This window comes from Eurytemora carolleeae, unplaced genomic scaffold (genome assembly GCF_000591075.1).
Source record: "Eurytemora carolleeae unplaced genomic scaffold, Eaff_2.0 scaffold483, whole genome shotgun sequence".
Classification (NCBI taxonomy): Eukaryota; Metazoa; Arthropoda; class Copepoda; order Calanoida; family Temoridae; genus Eurytemora; species Eurytemora carolleeae.
In genome coordinates this window covers 48,005-64,224 of record NW_019396384.1, presented here as the reverse complement: position 1 = coordinate 64,224, position 16,220 = coordinate 48,005, and the positions used below count along the sequence as shown (strand labels likewise).

Below are 16,220 nucleotides of genomic sequence, written 5' to 3'. Positions count from 1 at the left end.
AAGTGATACTTTGTCGAGAAATTTGCCATTTTTCTTTGTACCGACAATCTAAATTTTTTATACGCCGCCCACCGAAGAGAGACACTTTTAAAACTCTCTTTACTTACCCCCCCCCCCCTCTATCCTCCCCTTTAGTTGTTTCTAATTTGTGATTGGGAGGCCGAAGAGAGGGGAAGGGGGAGGATGGAGCGGGATATCCGTGGGGAATCGCGGGGGATAAATCCACCACCGTTCCCCGTACCTGTCTCATAGATTCTCCACCCGGCTTCGCGGACAGGTACTCGGACACAGGATTCATAGATTCATGGGATACAAGGATACACGGATACATGGATACATGGATACATGGATACATGGATACATAGATACATAGATATATGGAAACATGGATTCATAGATACATAGATACATGGATATATGGATACATGGATACATGGATACATGGATACATGGATACATGGATACATGGATACATGGATACATGTATACATGGATACATGGATTCATGGATACATGGATACATGGATACATGGATACATTGATACATGGGTACATGGATACATGGATACATGGATACATGGATACATGGATACATGGGTACATGGATACATGGATACATTCATACATGGCTACATGGATACATAGATTCATGGGACACATGCATACATGGATACATGGATACATAGATTCATGGGACACATGCATAGGTGCACACATTGATGCATGGAAACATGGATACATGGATACATGCATACATTGATGCATGGAAACATGGAAATATTTTCATACGTCTCTTATCTAATATGCATACATTAATATTTGGTACATGTGAAATTGGGTACATGAATACATAAGCTGTATTCATTAAGAAACTGATGAATAGATAAATGAATGAATACATAGAATACATTTACGGATTCAAAGATTCATGGATTCACGAATTAGAAACATAGATACACAAATATTTTGATACCTGTAAAAATGCTTAATTGTATATGTTTATTATTACAATGTGTGGGTTTTGAAGAAGCCGTTCTTATTTCTTTTTCTTAATCATTGTAAATCTTTGTATTAATGACTAATGTTATCATTTAAATTATGATATTCAGGAAAGGGGGTGGTAGTACTTGTAGTTAAAGGAATTGAGTCTTTGCCACACACTCAAATATTCGAATGCATATATCTTTGAAGCCTGGTGGTGTAAACTTTTGATATTTCAAACTTAGATTAGTATATCTAACAGAATTAATAGTATGAAATATCCAAGGTCTACGACATTGAGTTGCAAAGATAAGGAATTAGAAAATTTGATATTGTGGCAAAAACTCAGTTCCTTTGGGCATTTTTACCAAGTTGACAGATTTGCTTACCAATTTATTCCATATTAATGATTTAGAGCTAAAAATTCCCTTTATGTAATTTAAACGATCTGTGGCACAAATATTACAATGTTCTCCTTATTTACGAAACTCCCTAAAATGAATTTTTAAATAACGGAAATGATTGAGTTGACATGAATTCTTCCAAACCTTTTATACTCCAGATTCAATCATATTACCTTTAAATCAATATTCTAAATAGTTTAAGTTTTAAAAAAATGGCATGAGCAGTATTCTCCTCAGCTCATGATATTATATTCATGACGTATTACAGTTAACGGAATCCATCTAAATTATAATCTATCATTAAGCTCAAACTTATACATAACATTGCTGAATGAATATATATATCATATATAATATACATATATATATATATTTGTATATATATATTCAAAGCTTTCTCTCAGGGGCGTATACAAGAATGTGTCCATGAGACTTAAATTGTTTCCCCAAGGGGGAAAAGTACACGGTGGGGGCTCTCCCTGGAGAGCCTCCTGTATACGCCTCTGCTCCCCCTCCTTCGTTAACAAATAAACACCACACCCTATTATTGTTTGTTTTATTGTAGTTTGTTCATTAGCACCTTGCGTGAGGGTTTTACATACACCTATACCCTGCTCTGATATACACAATTATATGTATATAAAAAGAACACTGAACCAAGAGAAATATACTTCACATTGATTTTAACTGATTAGAATTGGGAGGGGGGGGGGGGTTGCTAGGAAAAGTAATTACTAAGGTTTATAGCAAAAAGAAGCTATTGAGGTCTAATTGTGAAGATTTTTATGCATTTATATATTATTGTGGTAATCCGAGCTTGAGGGGTATACTGCTCCACACCACTACATAAACTACTGTATATGGAAATATGAGCTGTTAGTAACCACCTAAATTATACATATGCACTCCTGAAATCTTAAACCAGGGGTTTAGCTTGCACACACACGCTAATGTTTTTCATTCGAGGTTTGAATGTGTGTGTGTGGGTGGGGCAGAAAAAAAACTATAAACATTACACATTTTTCAATGAAAATTAGCGAAAAAATGTTTAAAAGTTTTCATTTACTCCCCCTTCATAGTCCCTGATCTACAAGGAACCGAATAAGAATTATGATGCTCTATGTTGTGTATAGTTTATGAAGATTCTAACATCCAGGATTTCATATTCCTGACACACACCTCTCAGTCAATATTATACCATTAACTCTTGCATCAGGTATCTTTTAAATGAAAAGTGGTGAATCAGATGTAAATCTGGTTTTAATAGTGGTTTATCAGCAAGATTTAAGACAGTCTAAGAATGCGTTTTCTAGACAATAAAAAAGCGTCTGTTATAGTATCATTATCATTATTATTATTATTTGTTAAACCATCATTTTTCTAAATATTATTGAAGCATCACTTTCAAAAAAATGTTTTTAAGAAGAGTAATTGTTGACATTTGAATGATAAAAGCGCAGCAAATATCAAGACAAATACAAAGTGCAAACTCACTTTTTTCAAACTTTGAGAAACATGTTATTGTTTCCAGCATTCGGACCTTTTGTGAATTGTTAAAAAGTTTACATTTTTCCACTTCTCTGATTCTCTATTTATCTAGCTTTCAGCCACACTACTCACTTTTAGCAGACATTTTTTCAATGATTGATTAGGATAGGGAGTAAACCTATGAAGAAAGTTCTTCAGATGGAAAATAAAAAATTTTATGATTGAAATCTATTTGTCCTTAAACTCTATACTTTGTTATATAAAAACAAAATTATCACTAAATGATTGTATTGTTTGAAGCAAGGGTGTAATGCAAGGAAAGTTAATTGCGGTCGTGTATACTCTGCGTACATATTGAAACCAGTTCTCTTTGGGCGGAATTTGTAAACCAGTGTTCGTTTAGTATCCGAGGAGGTTAAAAACATTAAATTTGATAATTTTGATAATTCACATAATAGTTTTCTATGACAAGAATATTTCATTGCTTTTTTATGTGAAAGATTGATCCCATGTCAGGCTGTCACATTCGTCTTGTGTTTACATTACCGCCCAGAGACAGTACACTGCAGTACAAAAGATGCGTACACTTTTGAAATAACTTTCTTTGCATTACATCTTTGGTTTGAAACGGCATTAATAACATTGCACTGATTTCATATGTAGGGTTGGTATCTTAGTGCTCATGTGGGTTTGATGTTAGGTGAGATCCGTAATGAGATTTACAATGCAGTAGTTTTGTACTCTTTCTGCTCTGCAATACAAACTTTTCAAAACAAAATCTCACATTCACAAATATAATATATTCACACTTCAAATATCTGATATGAGAATATAGAGAGAGAGAGGGGGAAGAAAGGGACTACGGAATGGAGGGTTGGCAAGGGAGGTCATAGATACAGGGAGTACAAATGGATAATTAGCATTGGGCATTGGACAACAAAAAATTATTTTAATAACTAGAATTTGTTTAAAAATAGAAGAAAATAGATCTTAATAAGCTTAGATTGAAACAAACAGGCCCGAGGGAGGGGGGGGGGGTCAATTAATAAATTGACGAAGCAGTGTGTTCTTTATTTTGTCCAATCGCACGGTTGTCTGCAAGAGTTTGAGGTTTAAATCAACTTCATACAGATCAATTTGCAGAAGGGACAAAGGAAACAGGTGCTTGCTTCTCAAACCTTCATTTAAAGGGATATATATAGATTCATGTAAAAAATACCACGAGATTGTAAGAAACAGGGGAGCCGGAGACGGGTAGATTGGGTTTTTTAAATTTTACTTTCCCGTTTTAATAATTTCTTATGTTAAACATTCCCTGGTAGGTAGATCTAAAAATAATTCAAAAATCTCATGATTTAACTTTAATTTAAGTCTACTCAACCAAAGAAAATCGAGATGAGGGGAAAACGTGAAAGGAGGGGAAGGGGGGAGGTTATAATAAGTATATAAGTGAAGTTGCGAACACTACATAAAGAGAAGACATAATTTCTTTTTTTCTTAGTTTCGTGTACGGTTGTTTGGTAGCTCGTTAGTCCAACATTTTGTTCCCTCGTTATAAATTAATTAATTGTCTGATAATTATTTGATTTTTTTTAGGTAAGTTTCTCAGTGTTCTCAATCTTTTTTTAGACTAAGTTCATTTAAAGTAAGCATGGGTACTTCATGTTATAATTAAAGTAACTGGAAGAAAAATAATTGTCCGATGAAATCTATGCAACAGCATACTGCGTTCTGAACAGTGCATACTGCAGGTGGACGCTGTACTTTCAATTTAAAAGAAACGTTTTAAAAAAGTTTCGGTTTTACACTTTTACCCTACATCATCCAAGAGTTGCAGGTTTAAAGTTTTACTGACTAAAGCGCTTATCATTTCTAAGAAACCACTAATCCCCCACCCCCCATCTTACATTCCCTTACTTGCCAGAATTATTTTCATGCTGCCATTTTTTACTGCCTATATTTTGTAATTTTTCATATTTAATTTGAAGTTTAAAGTTTGCGGCAAAATAAAATTGTTACAGTTGGTCAACATTCTAAAACTTTTAATGCACACAGGAGTAGAGTAAACCGGGCACATTGGATTACTAGCGTACAGTTTTAATCTTTTACTCGAGTTAGGGAATTTTAAATTCTAAAATAGCAGATATTAGTTTTAGAAGAAAGTTCGTGTTTTAGAATAATGTGTGTCCGTTTAGTTTAATTCGTGTCTGGTTTCGTATAATGTGTGTATGCTAACTTTGCCGAGAATTCTCATATTAAGGCAAGTTCCTTCAGGCTCCTTATTGTGTTGCTAGGCTTTCATACATTTATTCAGGGCTCTTTACGCTTTACATTTCCCATTAAGGGCCCAAAAAAATGGGCTTCCCATTTTATTGGTACTGAATTTACATGCCATAGATCTAGCTTTTTTGTTTGTCCGCGAGGATAAATTTGAGAGGACAAAGATAAACAGAGTTAAATATTCCTTGTTTATTACTAATTCCCTTGTAGGGGCGTATGAGAGCATTTTTATCGGGGGGGGGGGGCACGCCCCTACGTGTGCCCCTGTTTCTTGGTATTAAATAGAAGGTTATACAATCAATGCTAGAACTAACTTAAACTAAAGAGACATACATACCAGAAGTTTATTAATCAATATCAAAAAGGAAGGGGGGTGGGACGTTACTATAAAAAGTACGATTAAATTTCGCTATCCTATAAAAATAAGCTTGTTTCCAGTGTTGTGTATCTATAAGTTAAATAATATGCTAAATTGCATGCTACACAAGAAGTGGGAGCTAAGTAAATGTACGTTTGATAGAGAAGGGGGGAATATGGAATAGTAAATGAAAAATAAGCAAATATCAAAAAATATGCTGAAATAAAAAATCTGAATATTGTTTCTATATTTTGTCCTTGTATATACACTGAAAAGAACACACAGTGTTTATATTTTATATTTGCTTTAAGTGATAAAAGTGTTATTATCCTATATGATGATGTATGTTAAGTGATAACATGTTTTAGTTTCACTGGGATCTTAAACTAATTAAGTTAAGATTTGCTCCTTAACTCAAAACACGGGATTATGACTGGTAGGATTTTATTTGCAGTACACCATGTACTTTAATCTTTTCGTACACTTCACTTTAAACTTTATATGTGAACAGGGTGAACATAAGTCTATTGTTAACAATTTTTAGAGTCCGGCCTTGTACGTACATTCTTCCAATTATGCAAAAATATCTTGAACAATTGATAAAGATTTTAAAGGTGAAAAATATTGAAAATACATTGTACACAACAATATTAATATTTGATAATGAGGTTGTTTGCTGGTAAAGACAGCTCCTAAGTATGTATAGTCTCAACGTTCTACACAATTGTATCTCTAATTTAATTATTAATGACTTCAAACACATTTGGTTGAACAAATGAATATATTCCCTAACTTTCTCTTCCACACTCGCACACTGGGATTTAAATATCTGTTTTAAGATAGATAGATACGAAGTCATCTGAGTAGTTCAATACTTGATTACACACTAAATACATGTCCAGAGATGGAATTTAAAGAATTTGAGCCGCGGTTTAAATCCGCCAAAATCCGCCAAAACCCGGTTTAAATTAAGCGCCGGCTTAAATCTTGAAACATTTTATACAATTTTAAGTGGAACCAACCATATTTAAACCGCGGCTTAAATTTAATCCGCCGCTCAAATTCTTTAAATTCGGCCACAGGACTCAGTTAATATAAATACTAATACCTACTACTACTAATATCTACTTTTATCTATCTCTCTCATTACTATTTAATCCAGTGTTTTCGACTATTTCCCTCCCTCCTTTATCCGAGTGAGAGGTTTCAACGTTTCAGGCTTTGATTTGCTTCTAAATTTATATTTTCGTTTATTTATTTCAAATGAATATTTTAAGTCAACTATACTTTATATTCTATTCTAAAAATGTTATTTTATTCTAAGAATGTTATGAAGATACGGTAAAATTCAATGTTTAATAATAATAATAATGCTGATTTTTCATAAATCTTTTAATATTCCCTCTTGATGTATGAAGCAGGGAAGTGTGAAATTAAGATAGTAAACTGTATATCTCTCTGAGGCTGTATTAAACTCATATATTGATTTTCTAGTTGAATCCCAGAATGAACTAAACACACTCATTTCAACGCTTACATGGGGACCCTTCATGTCACCTCTCTTCCACCCCCTTTGTTTTTCACTCATTTGGGGTTTATTACGTCATGACACTCATTTGGGTTTTTATTACATCATGCGAGAATATTTTTTTCCGAGATAAACTAGATTTTGATATGTTTTAGGTGAAATAAAAAAGACAAAACAAAGAAGAAAATATTGAAATTTCATTTCTTTTCTATGAAAAAAAAATCTGTTCGTCTGAGACATCGGAATATTGATTTCTATCTTGTTTACAAAGATTCTTCGAATTAATTTATTCGTTCTGGTGAATCATTTCATGTCTTGCAGGGTTTTAAATACGAACACTGTGAGGGAGGCAAATGGGGGAAAGTGAAGGCGGTTTTATCAACATAAATAAACATAAATTAAAGGCAACCTGATTTTTAAATCTTTTCTATTTACAGGATTAGATTATTAAATGGCGGCATTTAATGAGTTCTCACTAATTCTAGCTTACAATGGTTGAGTGTTCAACCCTTTGTGCAATATTCATGACCTTTGATTAAATAGAATTAAAGATTTGAATAGGCTCATAGGTTCATTAGAATTGTTTACCTTCCTTTAATGGAATTTCAAATTCAAAATTAGAATAAAGATTTACATACACACACTCTTCTAACACACACAAATTTTCCTCATCTGCAATACTTTACGCGCAGGTTTTTATCAAATTATTTTCAAAGCATAAACATATCTAAAAATAGTCCTGTTCAAAACTTTAGTCGCAACTTTAAATACACGATGAAAAGGGAAACGTTAAATAGATATTTAGTATCGTTGTCAAAATCGTGAAAATTTTGTTGAAAGAAAAATTAAGAAAGAAATTGGTGTTTGATATATCACTGTTCCATAGCAACAGTAGACAGTATAGATGAGATAGAGAAGACACATTTTGAAAGAGTAACGCAATGGGCTGTTACATTTCATCTTATCGACGTAGATATCTCGATTTTGTGACAATACAAACTACAATATTATGTGTACTAAACTTTTGCTCACAAATTCTTGATGGAATTAGAAAAGTTGCAATAGCAATGTTTATTTTAAAACGGTTTTATTTAATATTGAGGTTTATTTTAGGGTTTATGTACTCTGACTATCTTGATAATTAAGATTAATTAATACCCTAATATCACAAACTTGATATTCTTTTAACTTAAAATATTTTTTATAGTGTTTTAATAATGAAAAGGGGGATAATTTCAGGCAAGGGTTGCATGTAAAAATGTTTTAAAGTAACCATTATGACAGAAACTCCTTTCATTGAAATTTAATGAAATATTGAAAAAGTATAGGTTGTATGAAGGGGGATAGTAAAACCCCCGGGTTTCAATGCTAAAGTTAAACAATAGATACTTTTATCTATTCCACAGTTTAATATTCAAATCTGGACTTTAGTTCAGAGGGTAGTGTCTAAAGGGGGTCCACAAAATCTCTAATATGTCGTTAGGGACAGCGTACATTTTTTAAAAGCAGAGAGAAATTTGTACGAGTGTAATTTTAGGACATGAATTAAATTTTGTTTTGAATTTCGCTTGAAAATAATTTTTTTTCTTGAAAAGCGACTTAGTTGATATCTTTTCATATTTTTTTTACGGCTATGCGGACTAAGTCGTTTTTTTATAGCCTTTTGTAAAGTGAGATTTAATTGTGTCTTTGAGTGATGATTGTGTTTGTTGAGTGAGGTGTGTGTTTGTTAACTAGGTTTACCTGACTTCCAAGTATTATATCGATATATTTAGCAGTCAGAATAACAGGCCTATAAACCAACTTGGGAAGATAGAAAAATAACAGGTTGTTTTAGCAAAACTATATTTTCCAAAACAGATCTTTATGATTTTAGATAAAACATATATTTATAAAAAAGCTAAAAATTTTAACATCTCTTATTCAAATATTTCTACTGCTTCTTATACAACAATACTACAGAACTTTAGTCTTCAAAGTCTTTACTAAATCCTGCCTTTAAAAACTTTTCCGACAATAATAGAAAATGCATTTTAGAAAACGGTCTAAAAACATAATTAAACACTATTGACGACTTTTAATTAACTAATTCTGGCTTGTAGCATTAAGGCTTGCCTTTTAGACTTTGTTAAGTTTTAAATTTTAGGGGGGGGGGGGGTTAAATCACTGAAAGGTCGATGTTCATTGTAAAATTCATAATTGTGCATAAAGATTAAAGTATAGAAGTATGGATAGGTGTCGAGTTCTTACAACTATTTCCTCGCTTTATTAAGGAAATATGAGCTGTCTGATTGAATTAAACACCTTGATTTTTGCCGTAAATCCCCGGCCCCTAGTACACATACCTTTAGTCCCTAGTATTCCTTTAAACCCCAGCCCTACAACACTAAGACTGTGTAAGGTCACATTTCATATTTTAATTTTCTAAAAAAGTTTTGCACGTATTTAACGAGTATTTACTCCTGATTGATGGTTACATCTTTGTAATAAATAAATCATTTTGAAACAAAACAAGCAAAGTGTTAGAATGTACAGTGAGAAATGAAAAAATATTTGACTCACCCTCCTCTAATTTTCTCCCCCCTATGGTTGCATGTAGTTGCTTGTATGTATTATGTTATGATATGAGAATTGTGTTTGGTCAATATCTCTCTCTATATATATACTATATACACACACAAATAAATACCAATTCATATACTAGAAAACATTAAATATATATTGATAAAATAAGCCATGGGAAAGCAAAGGCTCTGATTAGCTAAAATCCATGTAAAAATTTTCAAATAATCAAATTTCGTTAAAAATAGTAATTAGATAAATTTTAAGGACATTTTTATTTTTGGTTGAGATGTGATGTTGTAAAGAGGATTAGTTATCACTCTGAATAAACTTGATTCAATTAATATTTTCATATTAATAATTTCCTCTCACTAACATATAAAAGTTAAAATACAAATTTACCATTAAAAGGAGGTGAGATGCATTGAATTTCTTAACAATAATGTCACTAGTTGATTAGGTTCTAGATATTTCAAATATTTAATATAGTCTTGTTAAATATTTTTTTCTCTTGATCTGCTTTTGTTTACAAGTTCTATAGATTTTCTTAATACTGTCTTAATTAAAACGTAAAATTGGAATCTTTTGAATATAATTCTTGATAAATATATGAATTTAAATTTTATTTCTAATCAAACAAACAACGTAATTTCTTATTAAAGGAAGGTTTTTGGCTCTCTTTTTCTGTTTTCTACAGCGTATTGTTCTAACAATACGATGTAATTTGAGCCAAGATGCATACACATATAAATAGTATAGAGTAGATTTAGCACATTAACTAAAAACTTGTTCAGGGATAAGCCAATCAGAAACACAGTTCCTGACTTTTGAGAATCGTCTTTAAAATAAAGTAAATCCCACTTGAGCAACAGTATACTTACTTAATACTTATTTTCATTTTATGAGTACGTCATGGAATCCATATAATTATTATTCTACGAGTGTATTCCTGTTTGCAGTGTATGCATGCACCCTTTATACATACATACATAATATACATCATGACACCATATCCCCGGGAGATATTATAATCCAGGATTAAATATTTAAAAAAACAAATTTTGATCTTTAGAAAAAGTTATAGGCCATCTCTTTTAGCTGATTTCAGTGGTTTGATAAAAATTCTGTTATGTAAAATATTCTTTTATTGCCTTTTAGTATTTAAGACGACATTGTCAAAAATTTATAAGTATTTAAAGCTTTATCTTTTCTATCCAAAAGCTTAGTGAATTGATGCATTTTAATTAAATGTCCTGATTTTTGACATTCCCTCTTACCAGCTCTCTCAGCTCTCTCCATACAATGAAATGATCTTAAAATAACCCAATTTAGTAAAAGCATCAACTACAAAAAAATATGTTTTTAACTAGAATTTGTCATCTTTGTGTTCTGTTAAAAATAGATAGAATAAGGTTGTAAATTAAAGAATACGAAATTTTAGGATTTTTGTCTCTACAAAATTGAATTGTATTTCTTAATGTTGAATCGCAAAACAAAATTTTAAACATTGGTAGTTTTATTAGATAAAGAAAGACTATGTATTAGAAATTATTTATTACAGTTACATTGTTCTGCACCAACTCTATTGTAGTCCTTGTCATTTTTTAATTCATCCATTTCCGTTCTTGTGTGGGGAGGGGGGGAGGGGGATGAGTATGGAAGGGAAGGGCAGTGTGTTGCAAACTATGAAGGGGGGGGGGGGGAGGACGTAAAAACTGAGTCCCAGTTTGATATATAGTGTGACATTGTTGGAGATAAATGTTAGCAAAAATATTCATTTTTGTCCTCCATCTTGGTTTGGGGAAATTAAGTAAAACTTGGGCCTCATTTCCAGATTAGTGCACAAAATTTGCATCTAGTTTTGCCACTCATAGTTAGGATTTAGCTATGAAAGGATTCACATAGATCAGAAATTCAAGGAAAACTTGTCCCGCTTAAAAGTTGAATGTGCAATAAATGTATTCAGAACAATAACAATCCTTTGTTTTCATTAATTTAAACAAAATTCAGAATTGCTAAATATAATTCTAAATATTGTTCATCTTTGGATGTCGGCCAACCCGTAAATATAAATATTCATCATCTTATGGCATAGTTTTAATTTCTCTGTAGCTAAGCCAACATTTAGCAACAATTCAGGATAAAATCCGACAAAATTAGTGGATTTGCCAAAACTCATTTACACTCCAGTTCAATTCAAATCCCAAGCTAACATCACACCAATGCTATAATCATTAAAAATTTCTTCAATCTTTTTATATTTTAGATGGTGTCGGATTAAGAGAAGAAATGGAGAGACCACAACCTTCTCAACACTACTCTCTTCGCTGGAACAATCATCAGTCCCATCTACTCTCAGCATTCGATGCTTTGCTTCAGGTAAACCCAGTAGTTTATTAAAAAAGTTTAGGTTCAGTGTTTTATGATCTTGATTCAATAAAAAACTAAACTTATTTTATTCTAGAATGAGTCATTGGTGGATTGTACCATCATGTGCGAAGATGCCGCTGTACGGGCTCACAAGGTAGTTCTGTCTGCCTGCAGTCCTTATTTCCAGAAAATTTTCATCGACAATCCTGGTAAACATCCTATCATCGTGTTGAAGGATGTTCTGTGCTGGGAGATGCACTGCATCCTGGATTTCATGTACAAAGGAGAAACCTCTGTTCCTGAGTCCCAGCTCACCAGCCTCATCAAGGCAGCGGAGTCTCTAAAGGTTCGTGGTCTAACCTCCAGTGATCAACTCCCTCCTGGGGTTAGTCTCAGTTCTACTCCAACTAACTTGTCCAACGGATACAGAGGATATTCCCCCTCCCCCTCCCCTCACCATAGGTACTCAGAGCCTCATATATCTAAGCACGCCCATATGTCTGGTGGTCCACATAGTAATGAGTCCAGCCCTATGTCCCTGTCTCACAACGACCACATGTCTGATAGAGCCAGCGGGCGTGCCAGCCCTGTCCCAGGAAGCGGATCCAATTGTCCAAGACGGAAACAAGCCCGTCCTCGTAGACGCTCAGGTGACAGCGTTAATTCTTCTCTGGACTTAAGTAAGGCAGGCTCCCCTCCACTCTCCTACACCAAGCGTGAGTCCCCAAACAGTGTTGGGGATGATGCTGGTCCTGAAAACCTATCAATGAGACGAAGCCACAGTCCCTCCCACGCCCCCGCTATCAATCTGGTGAAAATGGAACAACTGGTGGATGCGGAACGAAGAATGGAACATGACAATATATCAGATATCAGTATGGATCGGGAACGAGAAGATTTGAAACCGTTCGACGGAATGGATCGCCCAGCGCTGTCTAATGGAATTCATCATCTGCAAGAACAGGTCAGAAAAAAGCTATATTTTTGCAACCTGATGGTGTAAACCTTTTATATTTCAAACTATCATATTTTGATCTAAAATGGTTGATAGTTTGAAATATCTAAGGTCTCTGACATTAAAATGTAAAGATATATGGATAAGAAAATCAGAGTTTGTAACAAAAATTCAATTCCTTTAATGGTTTGATTATTGAATAACCATCCTCAGTTGATAGAACCATCCTATCATTTGTTAGAAGAAGAAATGTAAGAAGGCTCTATTTTGAAAGAAACAGATTTTCAAGAATGTATCTGATGAAAACAACAAATTTAATGAAAATGTGGAGGATTTATCTCCGAGTTTAAACGACATAAAAATACCGGCTATAGTGTGTGTGTAAGTGGGGTTTTAATATTGTATATTATGTAAAATCGTGTATTCTTTTTACTTTCTTCCGTATACGGCATGTAGGTTGGTAGTTTGTTTGTTTGAGAGGGATTTATTTATTTCTCCTTCACTACATTGATTTAACATTCATCCAATAACTCCGCCATGTATGTTCATTGTTCATTCTACAATTAGATTACAAATATAACTTGCTCAAAACACTTTTTCTTTCAGGAGGCTTTACAGGCTCTGAACTTTATGGCCAGTGGCGGTGGACTTCCCCACCCACTTCTCCCTCCTCCTGGACACTCCCCCATGCATCTTGGTCCTCACCACTTTCCTCCGATGTCTCTACACAAAGGTGGACATGGACCAACCGGTTCTACCCCCAGCTATACCGGTAAGTAAATCAAACTTTTCAAGATAGTCTAATAAAAAAAAAATAATTTGTATACAATCTTCAACCATTTATGAAAATGTCTGGGAATAAAACATGTAATGCCCATAACCTAAATTTTTATATCCAATATCTCCCCTTTTTAGTGTTTGACCTCCCCCTTATTCCCCTTTTTTTACTACTTTGATAGGGGATATAAGGCCTGTTAGCCTCTGTGGGGCTGTTTTGATCTACTTTTCCTAATTCGTGACATAATCTGACACAACAACTGCCTGAAAACCATGCAGTCACTTGTTTGTTACTTGAGAATCCTAAACTTCTATTGGTCGGTGGATAGTCACGTGACACCCATATCGATCCCCTATTGGCCGAGCTGGTTCATAGCATGACTGAATACGAATATTATCCGAAATGTTGAAACAAAACAATTCTAAAAACATATTCCAGCTTCAGGGGCAAAGTGTCCTCTGAGAAAAATATCAATCAATCAATTCATTTCTTTATTCTAATATTAGAATTCCCGAAGAAACCAACCATTTTCACCTTTTTCATACTTTTCCATATAAATTCTTTCTATCGGGGTTTTCCAGTAAGTATGATATGGAGGGTGAAATGCAATTTCAAAATAATTTTTTGTTTATATCTAAATATTACTGAGTACATGTAAAATTGTACCACACTCATTTGTAGTGGGCACAACATAACTATGTAAAAACCTTGAAGTTTCATTTTTGCAGATATTCTGAAAAATTTCCCCGCAATGCTGATTTTTTTTATTATTTTTCTACCGAGTATTATTATTACATTCTAAGTAGTAAAGAGTCATTTATATCGAGCTAAAGTAGAATATACTATATTGTTTGAGGGGAAAACTAATCCTTAATGAAACCAGTTCTCTAAAATTTCGAGATATTTTAATGGTTGAAAATTGTATACGTTTATTGGATTCATCTAGTTCTTCTCGCTTAGAAACCTTTTAAAGGTGAAGCCATTAATATGAAAGGAAGATGCCTATCAGGACTAATTTCTAGTTGCATCTGAGCAATATGTTTAAGATTAGATGAATCTATATTAGAACGTTGATGAAAGGATCTCTTCTATTCCGTGCAATTTCTTAACTCAATTGTGAATTTTAGCAAATCTATCTATCTATCTATGTACCTATCTTTCTATCCATCTATCTATCCATTTATTTATCAAATAGTTCCAAACTAAACAAAATTAACATAGATTTTTCTCCAGGGTGTCTCAACAAAAATTGACACACCCTGAACTCGGTTGTATATGTATTTTCTGTGGTTTTCTCTATAACCCAACTCTTTCTTCCTGGGACGGTTCTCAACCCTCTCAACCCGGACAATTTGGTGCTTTTTCTCTTCTCTTCCCTTTCCATCCTATCTCGTTTTTAGTGGATCTGTCAGCATGTATCCACAAATAACAAATTTCTTGCATGACCATTTTGCATGTTATTAAAATTTTGTACTGGGTGTTCCCAAAGTAAGTTTTTCTATTCTTTTGGAACACTCTTTATATATATTCAATATTCTGATCTATCCTGATCTATTCACTGATTAATACATTAGTTTGCACAAAACAGATTCCGTATTTGTTTTATTCAAAACAAATAAAAATATTTGGAAAAAGAATGAATTTATCATTCAAAAGAAGTTCGGATGGTTTTAAAATCTAAAATCTAAAATCTGTGTATATGAAGTTTTCTTCAATCTAGCGGATTGGTTTAAGTGATGACAGTCTGAGTACGGTAATTCACTTTCAAGTCATCAGACACATTTTAAACTGCATCCTTAGGGTTCAATTCTAACATTTCTACTCAAGACATTTGACAATGTTTATATACTAAGTAAATTGCCTTAAAATAATGGCATGTATCATCTATAAGTATATTGTATACACCTATATTACAATAACAACATTTTTCTAAATATGTTGTTCTGGATTTGAACTTTGAATATCACGTGACTGAGTCTTGAATCCCCAGAGGGTTAAAATCCTTCCTTGTCTGTCACTATTTAGACGTTCCTTTTAATAATTCAAAGTTCCCAAATTTCTATTGTTTTTATTAAATTAACTATATATTTAGAAATTATTGATAAAACTGCTTTATAGTTAATTTGTTTAATTATCTGATAAGTGAAGAAATACCTAATGCAAATTTAACTTACAAAGCTCCAATACTCAAATGCATTTCTTAAATGGAAAAAGTCTATGACGTCGTCGGTTATGTAAAATTTGCAGTTAAAATCATGATTGTCTGAGATATCTATGTATGTTAACCTGCAGGGTTTCAATTCCTTCAGAAAGTTTCTCTTTGGATGAATATTTAATAATTAGATGTGGAACGTCAGCCCGTGATTAATTATATATTTATTACATGTATTCAAGATTTAAATCTTCTTCGTAATTGTGTTTCAAGAAATATCAAGATTATTTTTTCTTCTTTTCCCCCCCTTTTTTTGAAAATAAATAATCCCGTGAAAGCTTATCCCTGAATTCGCTTTGTTCTG

The 16,220-nt window shown here is 33.0% G+C and overlaps 1 protein-coding gene across 5 annotated transcripts in view; it reads left to right on the top strand.

The window, feature by feature from the left end:
• The window catches only part of LOC111702150 (protein jim lovell), a 31,580-nt gene that overhangs the window by 5,953 nt on the left and 9,407 nt on the right, over positions 1-16,220 (top strand). For all 5 annotated transcript variants that reach the window (XM_023473732.1, XM_023473734.1, XM_023473731.1 and 2 more), the window contains exons 2-4: positions 11,868-11,980; positions 12,066-12,935; positions 13,533-13,698. In XM_023473732.1, the coding sequence (XP_023329500.1) occupies positions 11,891-11,980; positions 12,066-12,935; positions 13,533-13,698 (1,126 nt within the window). In that variant the 5' untranslated portion in view covers positions 11,868-11,890. The remainder of the gene's footprint in view (positions 1-11,867; positions 11,981-12,065; positions 12,936-13,532; positions 13,699-16,220) is intronic.